This window comes from Indicator indicator, chromosome 5, assembly GCF_027791375.1.
Source record: "Indicator indicator isolate 239-I01 chromosome 5, UM_Iind_1.1, whole genome shotgun sequence".
NCBI lineage: Eukaryota > Metazoa > Chordata > Aves > Piciformes > Indicatoridae > Indicator > Indicator indicator.
Genome location: NC_072014.1, coordinates 6,892,697 through 6,908,272, shown reverse-complemented (window position 1 = coordinate 6,908,272; position 15,576 = coordinate 6,892,697). Strand labels below are relative to the sequence as shown.

Sequence of the window (15,576 nt, the reverse complement as noted above, 5' to 3'; positions counted from 1 at the left end):
TCCTGAAGTTTTGAAGGACTTAAAACTCCTAGAATTTCTTTTATTTTGGGACTGGCTAATTATAGAACATACCTCATAAAAAATTAACATTGGATTAGAGCTGATTTAATTAGTGAACAGGACACACGTCCACTTCATTCCAATGCACCAGTCTCTTCCAATGTTATTAACCTTTTCACAGTGCCTTACACAAACTGCTGAGAAGGGCTGAGGTACACTACAGGAGTCAAAAAGCTAACATCTCTGGGGCAGGAATGCTGACCAGGGTTAAATCAGTAACCCACGCAGCATGAACTCAGGTTAGGAACACCGCCTTTGCCATAGTGTGTAACATGGAGGCAGCTGCCCTTGGTATCACTGGGGGCAGGCACCTGGGCAGGGGTGACCCCGTTACCTACTTCTCACACTCACACCTCCTTCAGCTTTCGGCTTTAACCTGGCCTCCAGAACAAGGCAGGATCCTGGTCATGGCACTGCCCAGGTGAAAGAAGTATTCAGAATGCCATTTGCTTTCTGACAAGAACACATAATTAAAATTTTTTTCATTTTATTCAACCCAGAAACGATTAATGTACTCTAACTCTTGAGTAGAAGAGGCTTTAACACGTTATTTAGAGCAAGAGAATTGAAGGGGGGGAAGTACACCTAACATTCACTGTCGACTGCCACAGTTGACGCTTTGATTGTATAGGGGAAGCTCCTCTCTACCTTATTGCTCCGTTGTCCTTGTTCACAAACAGAAGTGATTTACCTTTATGTGCCTGTTGTATACACTCCTCCCTAGAAACAAAGCAGCTTCCAATTTTCTTCTTGCTTATCCTACAGAAATAATAGAAGCCACTGCAGTCTTCAAAAAAGACTTGTAACAGGGCCCCACTTATCAGCCAGCTATGAGCTGACAGTGCCTTTTTAGTGTTTTCTTCCCAAATTCAGTCAACACATGCAACCTTGAAACCCAAGCTAACTCTGTTTTCCATTAGGAGAGCAGTCCCTGACCTCTGCACACCGAACTCACGCTAGAAAGCCTCTGTACCTAAAGTATTTAATCCCAAATCACTGTTGGTTTAATTCATTATTCTCAGTATTAACAAATATATATCTTTAATATAGGACTTCAAATATTGTTGGTTTTTGTATTTGTTTTCTATTCACACCCTTACGATGGTTTACAAAACAGCAGAGACTGAGCTGTGTCAGGTGCAGACCAAGTGAGGCCTGACCCTTAGGGCCAACACTGCAGAGCCTGACGGGAGGGACACTGATGAAACGGGATGAAACCTGCAGAATGCGTTTTTCTCACCGAAGAGTCTGCTCCTTCATCTCGGGAACGTGGCCTCACAAAGGCAGCGAGCTCTGCTCACCGACCGTTACAAGTCCTGCCGTCGTGAAGCCGGCCTCACGGCGCAGCCCACCTTTCCCCGTGGCTGGCACCCAGCGGCCTGCACAGAAAGGGGCAGGAACCACCGTGAGAACCGTGCCCATCTCCCGTTGTCCCTCACGAACACACGGACCACTCTGCTTCCGAAGCAGCTCCTCCGGCAAGCCGCGGGTGCCCGCACCGCGCTGCCCCGCAGAGAGTCGCGAGGTGCTGGGGAAAGGCGGCCGCGGCCTCCCCGAGCCTCCAGCCCTGCGGCCGGGGCTCGGCCCCGGGACTCGGCCCCTCGGCGCGGCCCCGCGGACACAACCAGCAACAGCAGCACAGCCAGGCACGACCAGGGAAGGGAGGGGGCCAGAGCAAAAGGTCGGAGCCCGCCTCGCCTCAAGGCTGGGGGACCGAGGGGCCGCCCCCCGGCTCCTCTCGCGAGAGCCACCTTCCCTTCCCGCGCCCCGCCGCGGGTCGTTTGCCCCTTCCTGCCCCCTTCCCTCCCGCCCTCCGCCGCCGGCCGCCGCAGCGCCGGTTCCTCCCCTTCGCCCGCCGCCCCGCCCGGCGCTGCCGCATCCGGGTCCTGGCGCCGCTGTCACTATGGTCATGGCGGAGGGGACGGCAGTGCTGAGGCGGAACAGGCCGGGCACCAAGGCCCAGGTGAGGCACCGCCGCCGCCGGCGCCGCCGAGCCTGCGGCCGGGTGGAGCGCGGGAACGGGCAGTGCCGCCGAGATGCCGGCCTCGGCTGGCTGTCGGGGCTTCACCGCGGACCTCGGCAGGCCTATCGGGGCCCAGCGCTGCCTGCGCCGGGGCGGGCGGCGCGGCAGGCCCCGCTTCGCGGCATCGCTTTGTTCGCCGCGGCCCGTGCGAGGGTGGCCAGGGGCAGCTGCCTTCCCCACGGGGCGCTGGTCCGCCGGGCTCGGGGGAGAAGGGCGCTGCGGCACCGGCTTCCGTGCTTCCGGGAGGTCTCCAGGCCCCGGGGCGGGAGCGAAAGCCGTCTTGCTGCTGGGATCGGCATGGTCGGAGCGTGGTGGCTGTCACCGGCGGTGCGCTGCCAGTGGCGGGGACAGCGGTAGTGTGGGAGAGCGCTGAGATAATCGGGGTACGCTGAGGCGAAGGGCTGATCCCAGACTTTTGGCACGCTGATGCTGCCAGCACGTTGCTGTCCTTGCTGTTAAAGTACTAAATATTTAACGAGCCGAGCGAGATGAGTGTAGGTGCACAGGGAAACGTCGGTGGGAGTTCTACATCGATACCTGGCCTGCTCACCTGGAGAGAAGTCATCCTCCCCTTGCGTAACTTGTGATTCTCTCAGCACGAAACCAGGCTCTTGTCACAGCGTTTCTCCTCATCAAAACGAAACTCTTCTATTTCTGGGCTTTCCGTGTCTTTTTGCCAAGGTGCATCTCAAATATGTGAGGTGCATTTTGCAGGTGGCTTCAGAGCTATGATCTATGAGGCCTTGGCACAAGCCTTTTCCCCTCTGCTTCTGTGAGGAGAGCTCAGGGTTAGGAAGGGCGGTGTGTGACAGGATGTTGTAGGAGAATGTATCTCTTCTCTCTTGTTCTTTGTCATTGCATACAGAGGTAAAATTGTTACACAACTCCATATACCACTTCATTCTGTACATGTTTAATCGATTAAGGAAATGGAATATTCTGTGTCTTGGATCAGTTTGGGGTGTTCCAGAAAACATTCATCTGGATGTGGAACTAGACGGGGTTAAATTATAAACTGTTATAAGGTAAATGTTGGTTGCAGTCACACCATTTTTCTGTGCCTGTAATGAGGTCTGGATGACTCTGGTGTAGCTATTCAGTATGTAACTACAGTTCATGGTATTTCAGCACTGGTTGCTCACCCCTTTCTCTAGAGGTGACTTGTATTCTCCCTCAAAAGCAGGTTGCTAAGCTTGACAGTTGGGAGTCTTTTCATCTCTAGGACAGCTATGGGAGGCTGAGGTCCAGTATCTCCAGTTATAGAAAGAGGGAGCAGCACAACATTTTAGATGTGAAAAATGACAGAGTAAGAAAATGCACATCTGGAATGATTAGAGTTGCACCAGATGTGAAAGTTGTGACACTGGCAGAATCACAGAAACAGTCAGGTTGGAAAAGATCCTTGGGATCACCAAGTCCAACTGATAATGCTGCTCTACAAGGTTCACCCCTAAACCATATCACCAAGCACCACATCCAAGCCCAATTTAAACACATCCAGGGTTGGTGACTCAACCACCTCCCTGGGCAGCCATTCCAGTGCCTCACCACTGTTGCTTTGAAAAAATTTTTCCTAATGTCCAGTCTAAACCTACCCAGTTGCAGCTTGAGGCTGTTCTTTCTTGTTCTATCACTAATTACCTGGGAGAAGAGACCAGCACCCACCTCTGCACAGCGTCCTTTCAGGTGGTTGTAGAGAGTGATGAGGTCTCCCCTCAGCCTCCACTTTTTCAAACTACCCATTAGGAGCACAAGTCCCATTTCACCCTGCTCCTGCCAAGATTGTGCCCTGCTTCTGTTAAAATGGAGCTTCCTGGAATTGTATAAACTGCATCTATTTTCCTGCCTGTTCAGGCTTACTGCAGGTTATATGCTTCTCTTCCTCCCTATTGCTGTTAAACGTTTAAACTTCTTTCAACAGGATTTCTACAACTGGCCTGATGAGTCCTTTGAGGAAATGGACAGTACGCTGGCTGTTCAGCAGGTATCCTGATTTAACCTGACGTGTTGGTCACAAGCTCAGCATCCCTGAATGTTAGGGGCCAGAAGGGACCTCGAAAGATCATCCAGTCCAACCCCCCTGCCAGAGCACGATCACTTTTACCACATCACACTGGAACACATCCAGGCGGCTCTTGAATATCTCCAGAGAAGGAGACTCTGTAACCCCCCTGGGCAGCCTGTATTTTTTTTTTTTTAACCAAAATATCTCTGTCTGCTCAGAATGTTGCTGCATGGGAGTGGATTTCACAAGCACCCCAGATCTACTTAAAAAATTGCCATCATTAATTGTGTGTGTAGAAATAGGTAGAATTTCCACTTTAAACAGATTGAAGTAGACAGGTCTGGGTTTTTTGTTGTTGCGAGATAGATGTTTTAAAACTCTCAAATTTACCCATTATTTTACCCTTCTGAGTAAGAAAACGTTTTTGTTTTTTTTTTTAATACCAGTGTTCTTACATCTACTTTCTAACGTTTTAGTCTGTCAGTCATTCCTCAAGTAAAGAGAATAAATCCCTCAAAGACTAAATATCCTAAATACACAGACTTAACTATAATTAAAACAAAATCCAGAGATATAGCTATACTTTTTCTTCCCCTCTTAGTATATTCAGCAAAACATAAGGGCAGACTGTTCCAACATTGATAAGATCCTTGAACCTCCTGAAGGCCAGGATGAAGGTGTATGGAAGTATGAACATCTAAGGTAAGAATCCATCTTCTGTCAACACCATGTCCCCATTCTAAGTTTTGTTCATACAGATCCAAAGTAACTTAGGTGAAATTTGGTATGTCTGCTGTGAAATATCTTTATCCTTTGGTACTAATTGTTTTCTGAATTTTTGTTCTTTCTTGCTCTGATTTCATGTTTTTGGTGTTTTGTATGAAAATGTTTTTACCTGGCTTCAAAAGTTGTACTGGTGTGTTATGGATATGAAAACAGAGTCAGGGATTTCCATGGCACTTTCTCCTAGTGCTAGAGAATTGTTAAGCTTGGAAAAAACCTTTAAGATTGTCAAGTCCAACCATTAAGGCAACACTCACAAGTCCACCACTAAACCATGTCCTTTGGCACCACATCTACATGGCTTTTAAACCCCTCCAGGGGTGGGGACTTCACTGTCTTGGGCAGCCTGTTCCAGGGCTTAACCACTCTTTTAGGAAAGAAGTTTTTTCTGATATCCAACCTAAACTTCCCCTGGCTCAACTTGAGGTCATTTTTTCTTGTCCCTCCACTTGTTACATTGGAGAAGAGACCATCCCCCCACCTGGCTTCAGCCTCCTTTCAGGGAGTTGTAGAGAGCGTTGAGGTCTCCCCTCAGCCTCCTTTTCTCCAAACTAAAAACTCCATCCTCCTCAGCTGCTCCTCACCAGACCTGTTCTCCAGACTCTCCACCAACTTGATTGCCCTTCCCTGGACATGCTCCAGCACCTCAATGTCCTTGCAGGGAGGAGTCTAAAACTGGACTCAGTATTTCAGGTGTGGCCTCACCAGTGCCCAGTACAGGGGAAGGATCCCTGCCCTGGTCCTGCTGGTCACACTATTCTTGATCCAATGCTGTTGGCTACCTTGGCCACCTGGGCACACAGTGGCTCACCTTCAGCTCGCTGTTGACCAGTATCATCAGTCCTTCATCTCCACTAGTTGGAAACATGAATCCAGCTGCTTCCAGTGCTTTTTCTGGAATTTGCAGGAAACCAGGCTTTAGCTGGGGAAGTAAGAGTACTATGAGTACTATCTACATCTTACGGTTCTTTTTCTACTTGTAAGGAAATTCAGGTTTGCTGGGTGAAAAAAAAATACCTTGATGTGAATTCTGCTTCTCTCCACTTGTAGTCCTTTTATAGTTTACCAGCTCTTAGCCTATTGCTTTCTCAAGTGTGGTATCAACTGAAACAATCTGATAGTGTTCTCTGAAGCATTTTTTTTTCATGTTCTGATGTATTTCTTCCACTTTACAAGAAGTAATATCCAGAAGCATTAAGAGATCTTTGAGGAAGATCAGAATGTGTACCTTCATTTGTGTTAGGCGTTTCCCACGGGAAAACAAATTGTTGATTTTGATGCTGCTGTGTTCATATTCTTTCAGACAGTTCTGCCTGGAGCTCAATGGACTGGCTGTCAAGCTTCAGGTAATCCTTTTCTTGATATTCTTACATTGTATTAAGCAGAAGACTTCTTTGTATTGTAAGATGTAGAATCTATATACATAGATTTTAACAGTGGTTTGAGGTAAGAGTTTTCTAAGGTTTTTAAGACTTCTGGTAAAAAAAAAAACTTTCTGACTGGGGACTGGGCAAGAAAAAGTGATTTGAACAGATAGCATTATATTTGCTGATGGTGGTTTTCATGGCTGGACAATTTGTTTTAACAGAGTGAATGTCACCCAGACACATGCACTCAGATGACAGCAACTGAACAGTGGATTTTCCTCTGTGCAGCTCACAAAACTCCCAAAGAGGTATGGATTATCTTGGAAAGCTGACCCCACTGATGTAGGATTTCCTTTCACAGTTCTTATGTTCATGAGGAGACCATCATAGTTGGCTTCTTAATCAAACTGAAGATCCTATGTGGGTTAAGAATGCCACTTGAGGTTTTCTTTTCTACCCTGTAGTGGTTTACAAAAGAAAGAGCTGATTTTTTACCACAGTATTATGGACTTTGCACATTCCCCTCCTTTTTTTTCTCTTAATTTATGTTCAGACAGCCTGAAATTCAATGGAGAAACATCTTTAATTGAAAGAGCATAGGCTGAGAAACAGGCTGTCCTCTTCAAACTTGGCCTCTATCCGTTGCACTGGGCATATAAGCCTGACAATGTGACCACATGTGCAAGTTCTTGGGGAAGTCACTGCTAAAAAGTAGTGGAGTCATAAAATTCACTACTTACGTGCATAACCAAACTTTCATGGACACCTTTTGCTTGATATCATTGGCATGGGTTGTGAAACAGAAAAGAAATGGCTCACTTAAAGAGGAAACTTAGTTAAGACCCTCAGAGAAGCTATGTGGAACTTCTGAGGATAAAAATGACTAGTGAACTGAAAAGCATCAGGAAACATGACTAAAATACTTTTTGTTTAAACAAGCGATATGACAGTGCACTCATACATGTGATCACTCACTCTCTGTTTGTGTAGTGTCCTGCTATAGACTACACCAGACACACACTTGATGGAGCTGCTTGTCTTCTGAATAGCAATAAATACTTCCCCAGCAGGTAAAAATGCTTTCTTTTGGGAGGAGGGAAGGAGAGAGACCAGGTGGCACCTAAACACTTACAAAGCATGGGGAAGTGCATTAACTTGTTTTTGATGGACTGCTACTGAAAATACCTGGAGTCCTGCAGCATCTGTCACTTGCTGCCATTTACTGGAGCTGAGGGTGCTTTATATTGGAAATTTCTACTATCCATTGGTGTTATGGGGCTCCATTGGAATAGTGACAACCTTAGTAACAGGATAGCCTTTAGAAAGCTGCAGTGACTCGGAGGACTTAGACACTACAGAAAAGCTCAGAAGCCAGCATGATGTGGGACATCAGTGACCACAGAAGGTGGCCTGAGTGCATTGAAGGGGCAGCCCATGTGCTGCATCATGGAGAAGTCAAAACTGTGCTTCTCTAGGAATCCAGCAACTGGAGGTCCTTCTCTCCCACTGCCCATCAAGAACCAGAAACCCAGTGACAGTGTTTAACAGGCAAAAGTTTTTCTGTAGTCAGAGTACCACTATTCCACTCTTGGTGGAATCTGCACCATTTTTGGCTTGCAAAAATAAGCAGTGGCAGAGACAGCGCTGCAGCACTTCATCACTGAAATTTCCTAGGCAGTTAGAGTGTAGTTTGTCAGTCAGAGGTCATTGCAGTAGGCCTGTTCTGTAACCTTTCTCCTGGTGCTTGCAGGGTTAGCATAAAGGAATCATCCGTAGCCAAGTTAGGATCGGTGTGCCGACGGATTTACAGAATATTTTCACATGCGTATTTTCACCACCGGCAGATATTCGATGAGTATGAAGTAAGTAGTTTCAAGTTACACCTTGAGAGGAGGGCATTTACTGAAGCTGGAGCTGTAACTGTATGAGAGGTTTACTTTGGGTCCTAGCAGCAGGATTGTATTCCAGGGAAATGTTGATTATAGCAGATGACACTTTTGTAAGAACCAAAGTGCTGTGTTATACACATGCATGAATTTTTATCTCTCTCTATTAGTAGTTTACCCAGTTATGGGTACCTTTCATTTGGATGAAAGGTCAGAATTTGAGAGTTTTTCTACAGACAACCCAGACTGATCTTGTTGAATTGAGCTGTGACGTCAGCCTGACCTGCAGCAGGGTTGTTAATTGCAGAAACTAGAAGCAAGCAGGAAAGATTTCAAAGCAGTAACAGAACTTTACCATTACTCTGGTTTTTTAAGGCTTGTAAATCTAAGGAGGCAGTTGCAGACAAACGAGTTGGTTTCAGCAAGTTCTCCTTGATGATTTAAAACACTCCTCCTCTGTATCTTGTCTTTTCCCCTCTTTTTCATCTCCAGAATGAAACTTTCTTGTGTCACCGGTTCACTAAGTTTGTGATGAAGTACAATCTGATGTCCAAGGATAACCTGATTGTACCAATTTTGGAGGAAGAAGTGCAAAATTCAGTCTCAGGGGAGAGCGAGGCATGAGGGGCTAGCCAGGCAGAGGCCTGTGCTGCCTACCAACATGAAATCTGTACTGTATATATCATTTTAGACACTTCAATCACTATCCCTTAGCTTTGGTTAGTACACTTTTTGTATGCTGTGTGCACCACCTTTTCATATGGGAAATACTTTTAAGTTATTCATGAGCTGTATATTCCTCAGTATGGCACTCATGGTTTTTAAATAAAAGTAGTAGTACCTGTTTATAATGCCTGTTAATAAAAAGAATTTACAGTTCTCTAAAATTGCTGCTAAACAATCATTGAATCACAATCCTGAAGGTGTGTCTGAGGGGGAGGGGAAGAGGCAAGAGGAAGATTTCACAGCAAGACATTTTGTAATGCAGGAGCTCCAGTAACTCTTCAAAGATTCTCACCTTAAATATCTAACTCTGCAGGAAAGCTTCTTGCAATGTAGCTCGTTCCTAATTTAGCTTTTATTTTTTTAGCTTGGAAGATTTACTTAAAACTGTATGGATGTGCATATTCCTGTATGTGTATATCCAAATACTAATAGGAGCTATATTATTAGTAATACCAAAAGGACAATTTCACTATGCTATTGAACATAGATATTCTTGATAAGAGATCTAACATACCTTCTGGATATGTTTTGTTGCTGCCAATGAAGGTTTAAGTAGAACAGGGGACAGGTGCTGTCCTGTTAAGGCAGACTGCTGCTGTTCTCCACAGCTTCTCTAAAGAATAACCATGGCAGAGAAGTCAGTGGCTTATACCTGTCCATATTTATGGCAACTGCTTACAGACTATACCTCATAAGTATGTTACACTACACAGCATGTATTCCTGGTAAAAACATTCTGAGTACTGAAATGCTGAACTTGGCTCTTGGCAAGAGTGAATCATGTTTTCAACATACATTAATTTTTCTTTCATTCACCTGAAACATATTCTTGGGCAGAAAGATTTGGATTCACCCTTCTGTTCCCTGTCAAGGTTTTTAGTTCTAGTTGTGTTTGCAGATTTGCAATAACTGACAATTTCCATGAGTGCTGCTTAAGTGTGTTCTGACTAGAATGCTAGAATTAAGTGTTTGAGAGGTGAAGGTAGCAGACACTGCTAAGTTCACATAGCTGCACAAGCAGCATGCTTGTGGTAAGTGGATTTTGGTTATAGCTGGTTGTATCCCTCTGAGGGTGCCAGGGGCCCTCTTTTTATTCCTTTAAGCAGGCTATGCTTTGTTTTCTACCTTGTACTTGGAAAGAAGGGAGTCCACCTCTTTTTAATGTCTTCTCTCAGAATATACTAAACATGCCTTAAATGCTATTTTTCTTTACACAAATCAAGCACACCTCAAGCAACTGTACCACCTGGATATAAAGGGAATTGAAACAATGAGAAAACAGACTGGGCTCAAGTCCTTCAACAGCTCTATTCTTCCTTCAGCAGCTCTTTTTGTCTCATATTTATCATGGTGTTTTATGTGTGGGCAATTGCAAGAGATGTTGTCCAAGTGGAAGTGGCTTTAGTTACAGTCACTCATCTGTAATTACCTTGTATAGAGCAGGCTACTTGGTTTTGATGGATACCTTGAGGGTTGTTTTGCAAGTAGGGGGGAGGTTGTAAGAGGTGCTGAGTTCTGTGAGAGCCTGCTGCAGGACCATCCACAGTGTGGGTCTGCTGCAGGGACAGGGCATGCTCATACAAGCCCTGGTGACTGGGATGGGCCAAGCCACGGAACTGGGCTTGCTCATTACATTTCCTTCACCAAACTGAAGAAAACGATGTGGTGGCTCAGGACTGCATTGAAATGTCACACCTCTTTTCTTCTTTATGCTTTAAGAGTTCCACTGCAAAACAGTTCTACTCCTGTGGATTCTCATTCCTATTTGCACTGTAAAGCTGACTTGCTCGACTAAGCTGAATTTATTGAAGGCCGAAGTGAAACACTGCTTGTATTTTCCCTCGCTGTTGTTTACATGAGTACTGTGTACACACATGTGCCTGGATGGTACCCTAACACTTCAGTCAGCCTAAGCAAACCATTAAGTTGTCCAAGAAATATTAACAGGTTTAATTTAGACTCTACATACTAGGGAAACTGAGACTGTCTTTGAATTATATTGTAAAAGAAAAAAAAAGTTAAAATTAAACTGTTTCTTTATCCATACCACAATATTTTGGCAAGTTATTCTCATTTTTCATGTCGTCCAAAATTGCAGGGACTGAGTGCTTCCAGGAGCAGGGTTGGTCTTCTCCCCTTTCTGCTACACAGGGTGCTGAAGTGAAGCTGTATTTCCTCTTTCAGAAGCAAAGCAATACAACAGTCATGAGCGTCTCACAGTCAGACCTCAAATGTATACAGCTCTCAAATTAGAAAATGCTACTGCTATAGTTAAACAGGGAGGCCAAGGAGAGGACTTCCCAGCTACCATACTGGGCACATGATGATAGCACATCACATGAAGGGTGTGGTGCAAGCAGAGGAAAACTTCCAAAAGAATTTTTCTTAGTCACTGTGGGCTTTTCCTCATGTTTAACTTAGCGTATCTTGTAAGGTGTGTCAGCCATGATGATTTTGCTGCTTTCCGTTTACAATTTTAATTCTCTCGGCTGCTGTCAGAGTTTAGCTGCTTAAACAGATGGGAACATGTCATCAGACCAGTTTCTCTACACCACTTTGTCTCACAAGCTATGCTCACCTGAAGGCAGGAATCACTTAAATTCACACCACTGATCTACACTCTAATACAGGAATTTGTCTTTGAAGAATCTAAATCCTAACTAACACTGTTACCTAAACTGGAAGTCATAGGGAATTGTCAGGACATCAGCCTGCACCTTCCACCCTCAAAAGGTGAAGGAGAACCGAATCAGTGTTAAGAGGTGGCTGTAAGCCACCCTGCAAACCTTGTGGTGGGTGCTGTATGGCTGTAGAGACTGCACTGCAAAAAGGCAACTCTCCCGCTTGAGGGATCTAACCCATTTCATGTCAGCAAGGCACAAACATCCAGAACCTAAGAGCTGATTCCATGAGTACTTTTCATGGCGAGGAGCTTCCTGTCAGAACCACAGAAAAGATCTTAAGCTTTACACAAAGAAAACAGTACTTTACAGACCAAAACCCACAGCAGTTAATCAGCAGTTTATTGCAGTTGACCAGGTATGTAAATAAACTTCTGACAGTTATGAGCAGGTCACAACTTTTAAGTGGATAGTTTCTTCCTGCTAGTAAACATTAGAAAGGGATTTCCTCTCAACAGAATTTAAGCATCAGAAAGCATAAACAGAGTCTTTTGCAGAAGTTATGAACAGCACTGGTTGCCTTCTGTCTCTGAAAACTGAATTGTGTGTGTGTGCATATAACACACATACAACACATACATAAAGTAGGAGCACACAAACATCTTGACAGACTCTTCAACAGCTGTTCTGATTTACAAGCATTTTAATTACAGGACAGTGCTGATCACAACACCAATAAAGGCATCCCTTAATGCTCCAGTTTGTGTGAGACTGGGCAGTGAAAAAAGCAGCTTAAATTGGAATCCTTTATACCCCAAATCCACCTTCCCCCCTCTTCACTTCTCCGAGTGAGATACAGTTGGCTTTCAGAATTGTCAAGTACAAAGAACAAACCAGAACGTTTTCTATAATGTGTTGCAGAAGGATTTTCAGTTCTTTGTTTCAGCATCCATGTCCTGGGAAGATGGGTGGTTTATTCTGTGTCCTCCAGCTAGTGAATGAGGGCAGGTAATTCTTGCAGAGGCAGAGCAAGTAGCTTACTCTGCCTGATTTTGGAAAGCAAGAGGACACTCAGCCACACATCCACCAGGAATGAAGAACTGGTGCTTACAGTAAGCTCAAGAATGGGATGAGACTGCAGTCAGAACAGCTTGTAGGGTCTCCAACAGCTTCTGGTTCAATGATTCTAAGAGATGTTAAGGCAATGGTTTTTCCTGTCAGGAATTTTTCAGTCTCCATGCAGTTTATATACAGCATCCTGAAGTTAGCTGAATAGCCACCGTTACTTGGTTCAGACCTGCTACTTAACCCGCTCCATGATTCCCTTGAGTTCTTGCATCAAAACAAGAATGCTGAGAAATTTACTCCCTTGATACTCTCTCCATGCCACTCACTCTATAGAGGCCAGGCTATCATCCCTTTATCTTGGGGATACTTTTTGTTCCAAGTGAAGAATTGTGGGGGTTTTTTGTTTGTGTTTTTTTTTCCCCCCCAAAAATACATAGCCTAAACATAGCCTTGTGAAGTTAAACAGAAAGCTAGGAAAAAAACCTAGATGAATGTTTCTACAGCAGAGGTTACTTTACCTCCTGTAAGGCAACATGACATTAAAAACAGCTGTCCTGAACTACACACGAATAGCTGAGTGGCTTAAAATGATAGAATTGTTCGGGTTGGAAGGGACCTCAAGGATCATCTGGTTCCAACCCCCCTGCCATGGGCAGGGATACCTTACACTAGATCAGGTTGCTCAGAGCCCCATCGAGCCTGGCCTTAAAAGCCTCCAGGTATGGGGCTTCTACCACCTCCCTGGGCAACCTTCAGAGAAAACAACATATTTACACTGAATTTGAAAAATCCAGGCTTGCACCACAGTCAACAGCTGTGAGATTCCAGAGCAAGGACCAAAGCCCAGTTAAATCTGGGGGCTACTGAAAAGGGATATGGCTTTATTTCATCCTAAGCAGCACCTATCTTGCTAAATGTAGGGATGTTATAAAGGGTACCTGTGGGCATCCAGAGCATGTTCAACGTCTTCCCTTGTTCCAGAAAGTTCTTCTAATAAGACACTAATTTCTTTGAATTTTCTGCATCCTCAACAGCTGGTAGGAAAAGATCTCAGTTAAAAGATTTCTTTTATTCAATGAATATATTGTAGAAAGATTCAATTTATTACTTTAGACATAACTTATTTAAATAGCTGTAGTACAGTTTTGTCTCAGGATTCACTACTGTTAATTGTCTCATCAAAGATGATGCTTTATAAAGGTAATTGGACATACTTTAAAAGCTTTAACCTGGATTATTCACATTTCCTGAAGTTCTGGAGCAGTAAAACCACCAAAAGGTGGTTTTACAGGTTTGACTTGTACAGAGAACTACCAGTAGTTAGAATTATGCACACAGGAGTTTTGGGTAACTCATGAAAAGTATTTTAGAAGTAAAGCAAGGCATTCCCCACATCTATGGATTTGAGATGCTGGTGGGAAAGCAGGGAGAGAAGCCCTGGCAAGAAGGATTTCTTATAGTGCCTGCTATCACAGGTACTCACTATGGTGTGCACACTCCTGCTACCCTACTACAGGTATCTGCCTCTAGAAACAGGCATGATTCATAAGCTTTTGACAAGCTGCAAATTTTTCTTCAAATATTCAAGTGAGAAAACAGAAGCTGCCCTTTTCAAAGACACAATACAAAAAACAAGCTGAAGGAATGGCTCCAGCTTTTTAAGACTGTGGATTTTTCTGCGTTAGAAAAAACAAAACTAAACAAAACCAACCTGCTTCAAACAGTTAAGAGTTGATCTCCTGAAGTTAAAAAATAAACAACTCTGCCTGCAACAATTGCATCATAAAGCAGGGGAACAACTCCAAAGCAAGAATAATTTCAAGCTCCCACTTTATGCAAGCAGAAAGGGCTTCTCCTGCCCTGTAAAAATTAATTGGAGTAACACTAAGGCTTTGTACTACTCTTGCTTATCATACAAGGGAAACTTCCTTCTTTCGTGAGTTACTTCTTGCTTATTGCAGTAAGCAGCTTCTGCCAATGTTCTTTCTGCACAGCTTCCCACCACGAAGACCCCAGTCTGACTTCCACCACCCTGGCCATCTTCTCGGGTGCTTGTTTGCTGTCAGTTTATCACTGTTGCTGTCATTGCATTCATTTGCCCATTGCAAAGTCACTGGTTAGACTGTATCTTAAAGGTCTTTTCTAACCTGACTGATTCTGTGATTCTATGATTGAGTGCCAGCATACACCACTGTGGCCAGGGAGAGCCCCAGGGCAGCTGGTGGGACATCACCCCTGTCTTTCTGCTGTTTGATGCAGATGAATAGATTTTACCCAGTGTGAGATGCATTTAGCTGAGGGAATTTTTGTCTAACAGCAGCATAGTTCTACACAGCCTAAGATCTAACACTGCCCACGAAGCTTAGCCCACTTGCTCCTCCTCTGTATGATCACATCATTGTGCATCGTGCTGTCAACGCTTCTTAGCAAGCTTTTCAAACTACTTTTTAGTAGACTGCAAGTGCTCTTTTAGGGATGAATGGTTCTTCATTTCCACTCCTGAGTACATCACCGTACAAGCTATCTGCTCAGATGGCTTTTGGCTCAGATGTACAAGGAACTCTGGTAAAACCTGCAAGGGTGAAGCTGTATTTACAGGAGCAAGCACCTGTGCCTCCAGAGGTTTCCTGTAGACGCCAAGTCTGAACATACTTGAAATTATTCCCACTAGTGTAAGACTTAATATTTCTCTAGGCTTCTGAATGTATGCAAGGCAAGTCAAACAACAACATTAAAACTTGACAACAGCCAGACAGTTCATTCTCCCCACCAATATTTACAACACTTAACAAAACTCCTCCAGCTTGTGGAAAATACTAAACATCCTCACTCCTTTCTCTCTCCCACAATTCAAACAGTCACTGTTTTGCAGCATTTGCTTCCTTGCTTGTTAACAGCATGAACAAGTTAGCAGAGCACTCAAGTCACGCAGTTATTCTATTCAAGAGAGACAGAAAACCAGATTACTTTGCAGTAGTATTATTACTACAGTAGGATTAACACCACAAAGGGACAGATAAACATAGAATGAGCCCGG

General features: G+C 44.4%; 1 protein-coding gene across 2 annotated transcripts; it reads left to right on the top strand.

The window, feature by feature from the left end:
- Nucleotides 1-1,963: 1,963 nt before the first annotated feature.
- MOB4 (MOB family member 4, phocein) lies at nucleotides 1,964-8,844 on the top strand. Of its 2 annotated transcripts, XM_054380713.1 has the most exons (8): nucleotides 1,964-2,023; nucleotides 4,005-4,067; nucleotides 4,690-4,790; nucleotides 6,175-6,217; nucleotides 6,460-6,546; nucleotides 7,229-7,308; nucleotides 7,989-8,100; nucleotides 8,617-8,844. In XM_054380713.1, the coding sequence occupies exons 1-8, from the start codon at nucleotides 1,964-1,966 to the stop codon at nucleotides 8,746-8,748; spliced, it is 678 nt and encodes a 225-aa protein (XP_054236688.1). In that variant the 3' UTR covers nucleotides 8,749-8,844. The 2 variants fall into 2 exon arrangements, with proteins under 2 accessions (XP_054236688.1, XP_054236689.1); XM_054380714.1 differs by lacking the exon at nucleotides 4,005-4,067.
- The last annotated feature ends 6,732 nt before the right edge of the window (nucleotides 8,845-15,576 follow it).

Bases quoted from the DNA above. Each gene is read 5' to 3' on its own strand.
- MOB4 (XM_054380713.1), top strand. From the start codon at position 1,964: ATGGTCATGGCGGAGGGGACGGCAGTGCTGAGGCGGAACAGGCCGGGC. The intron at 2,024-4,004 runs GTGAGGCACCGC...TTCTTTCAACAG, and splicing joins GGCCGGGCACCAAGGCCCAG to GATTTCTACAACTGGCCTGA. The intron at 4,068-4,689 runs GTATCCTGATTT...TTCCCCTCTTAG, and splicing joins GTACGCTGGCTGTTCAGCAG to TATATTCAGCAAAACATAAG.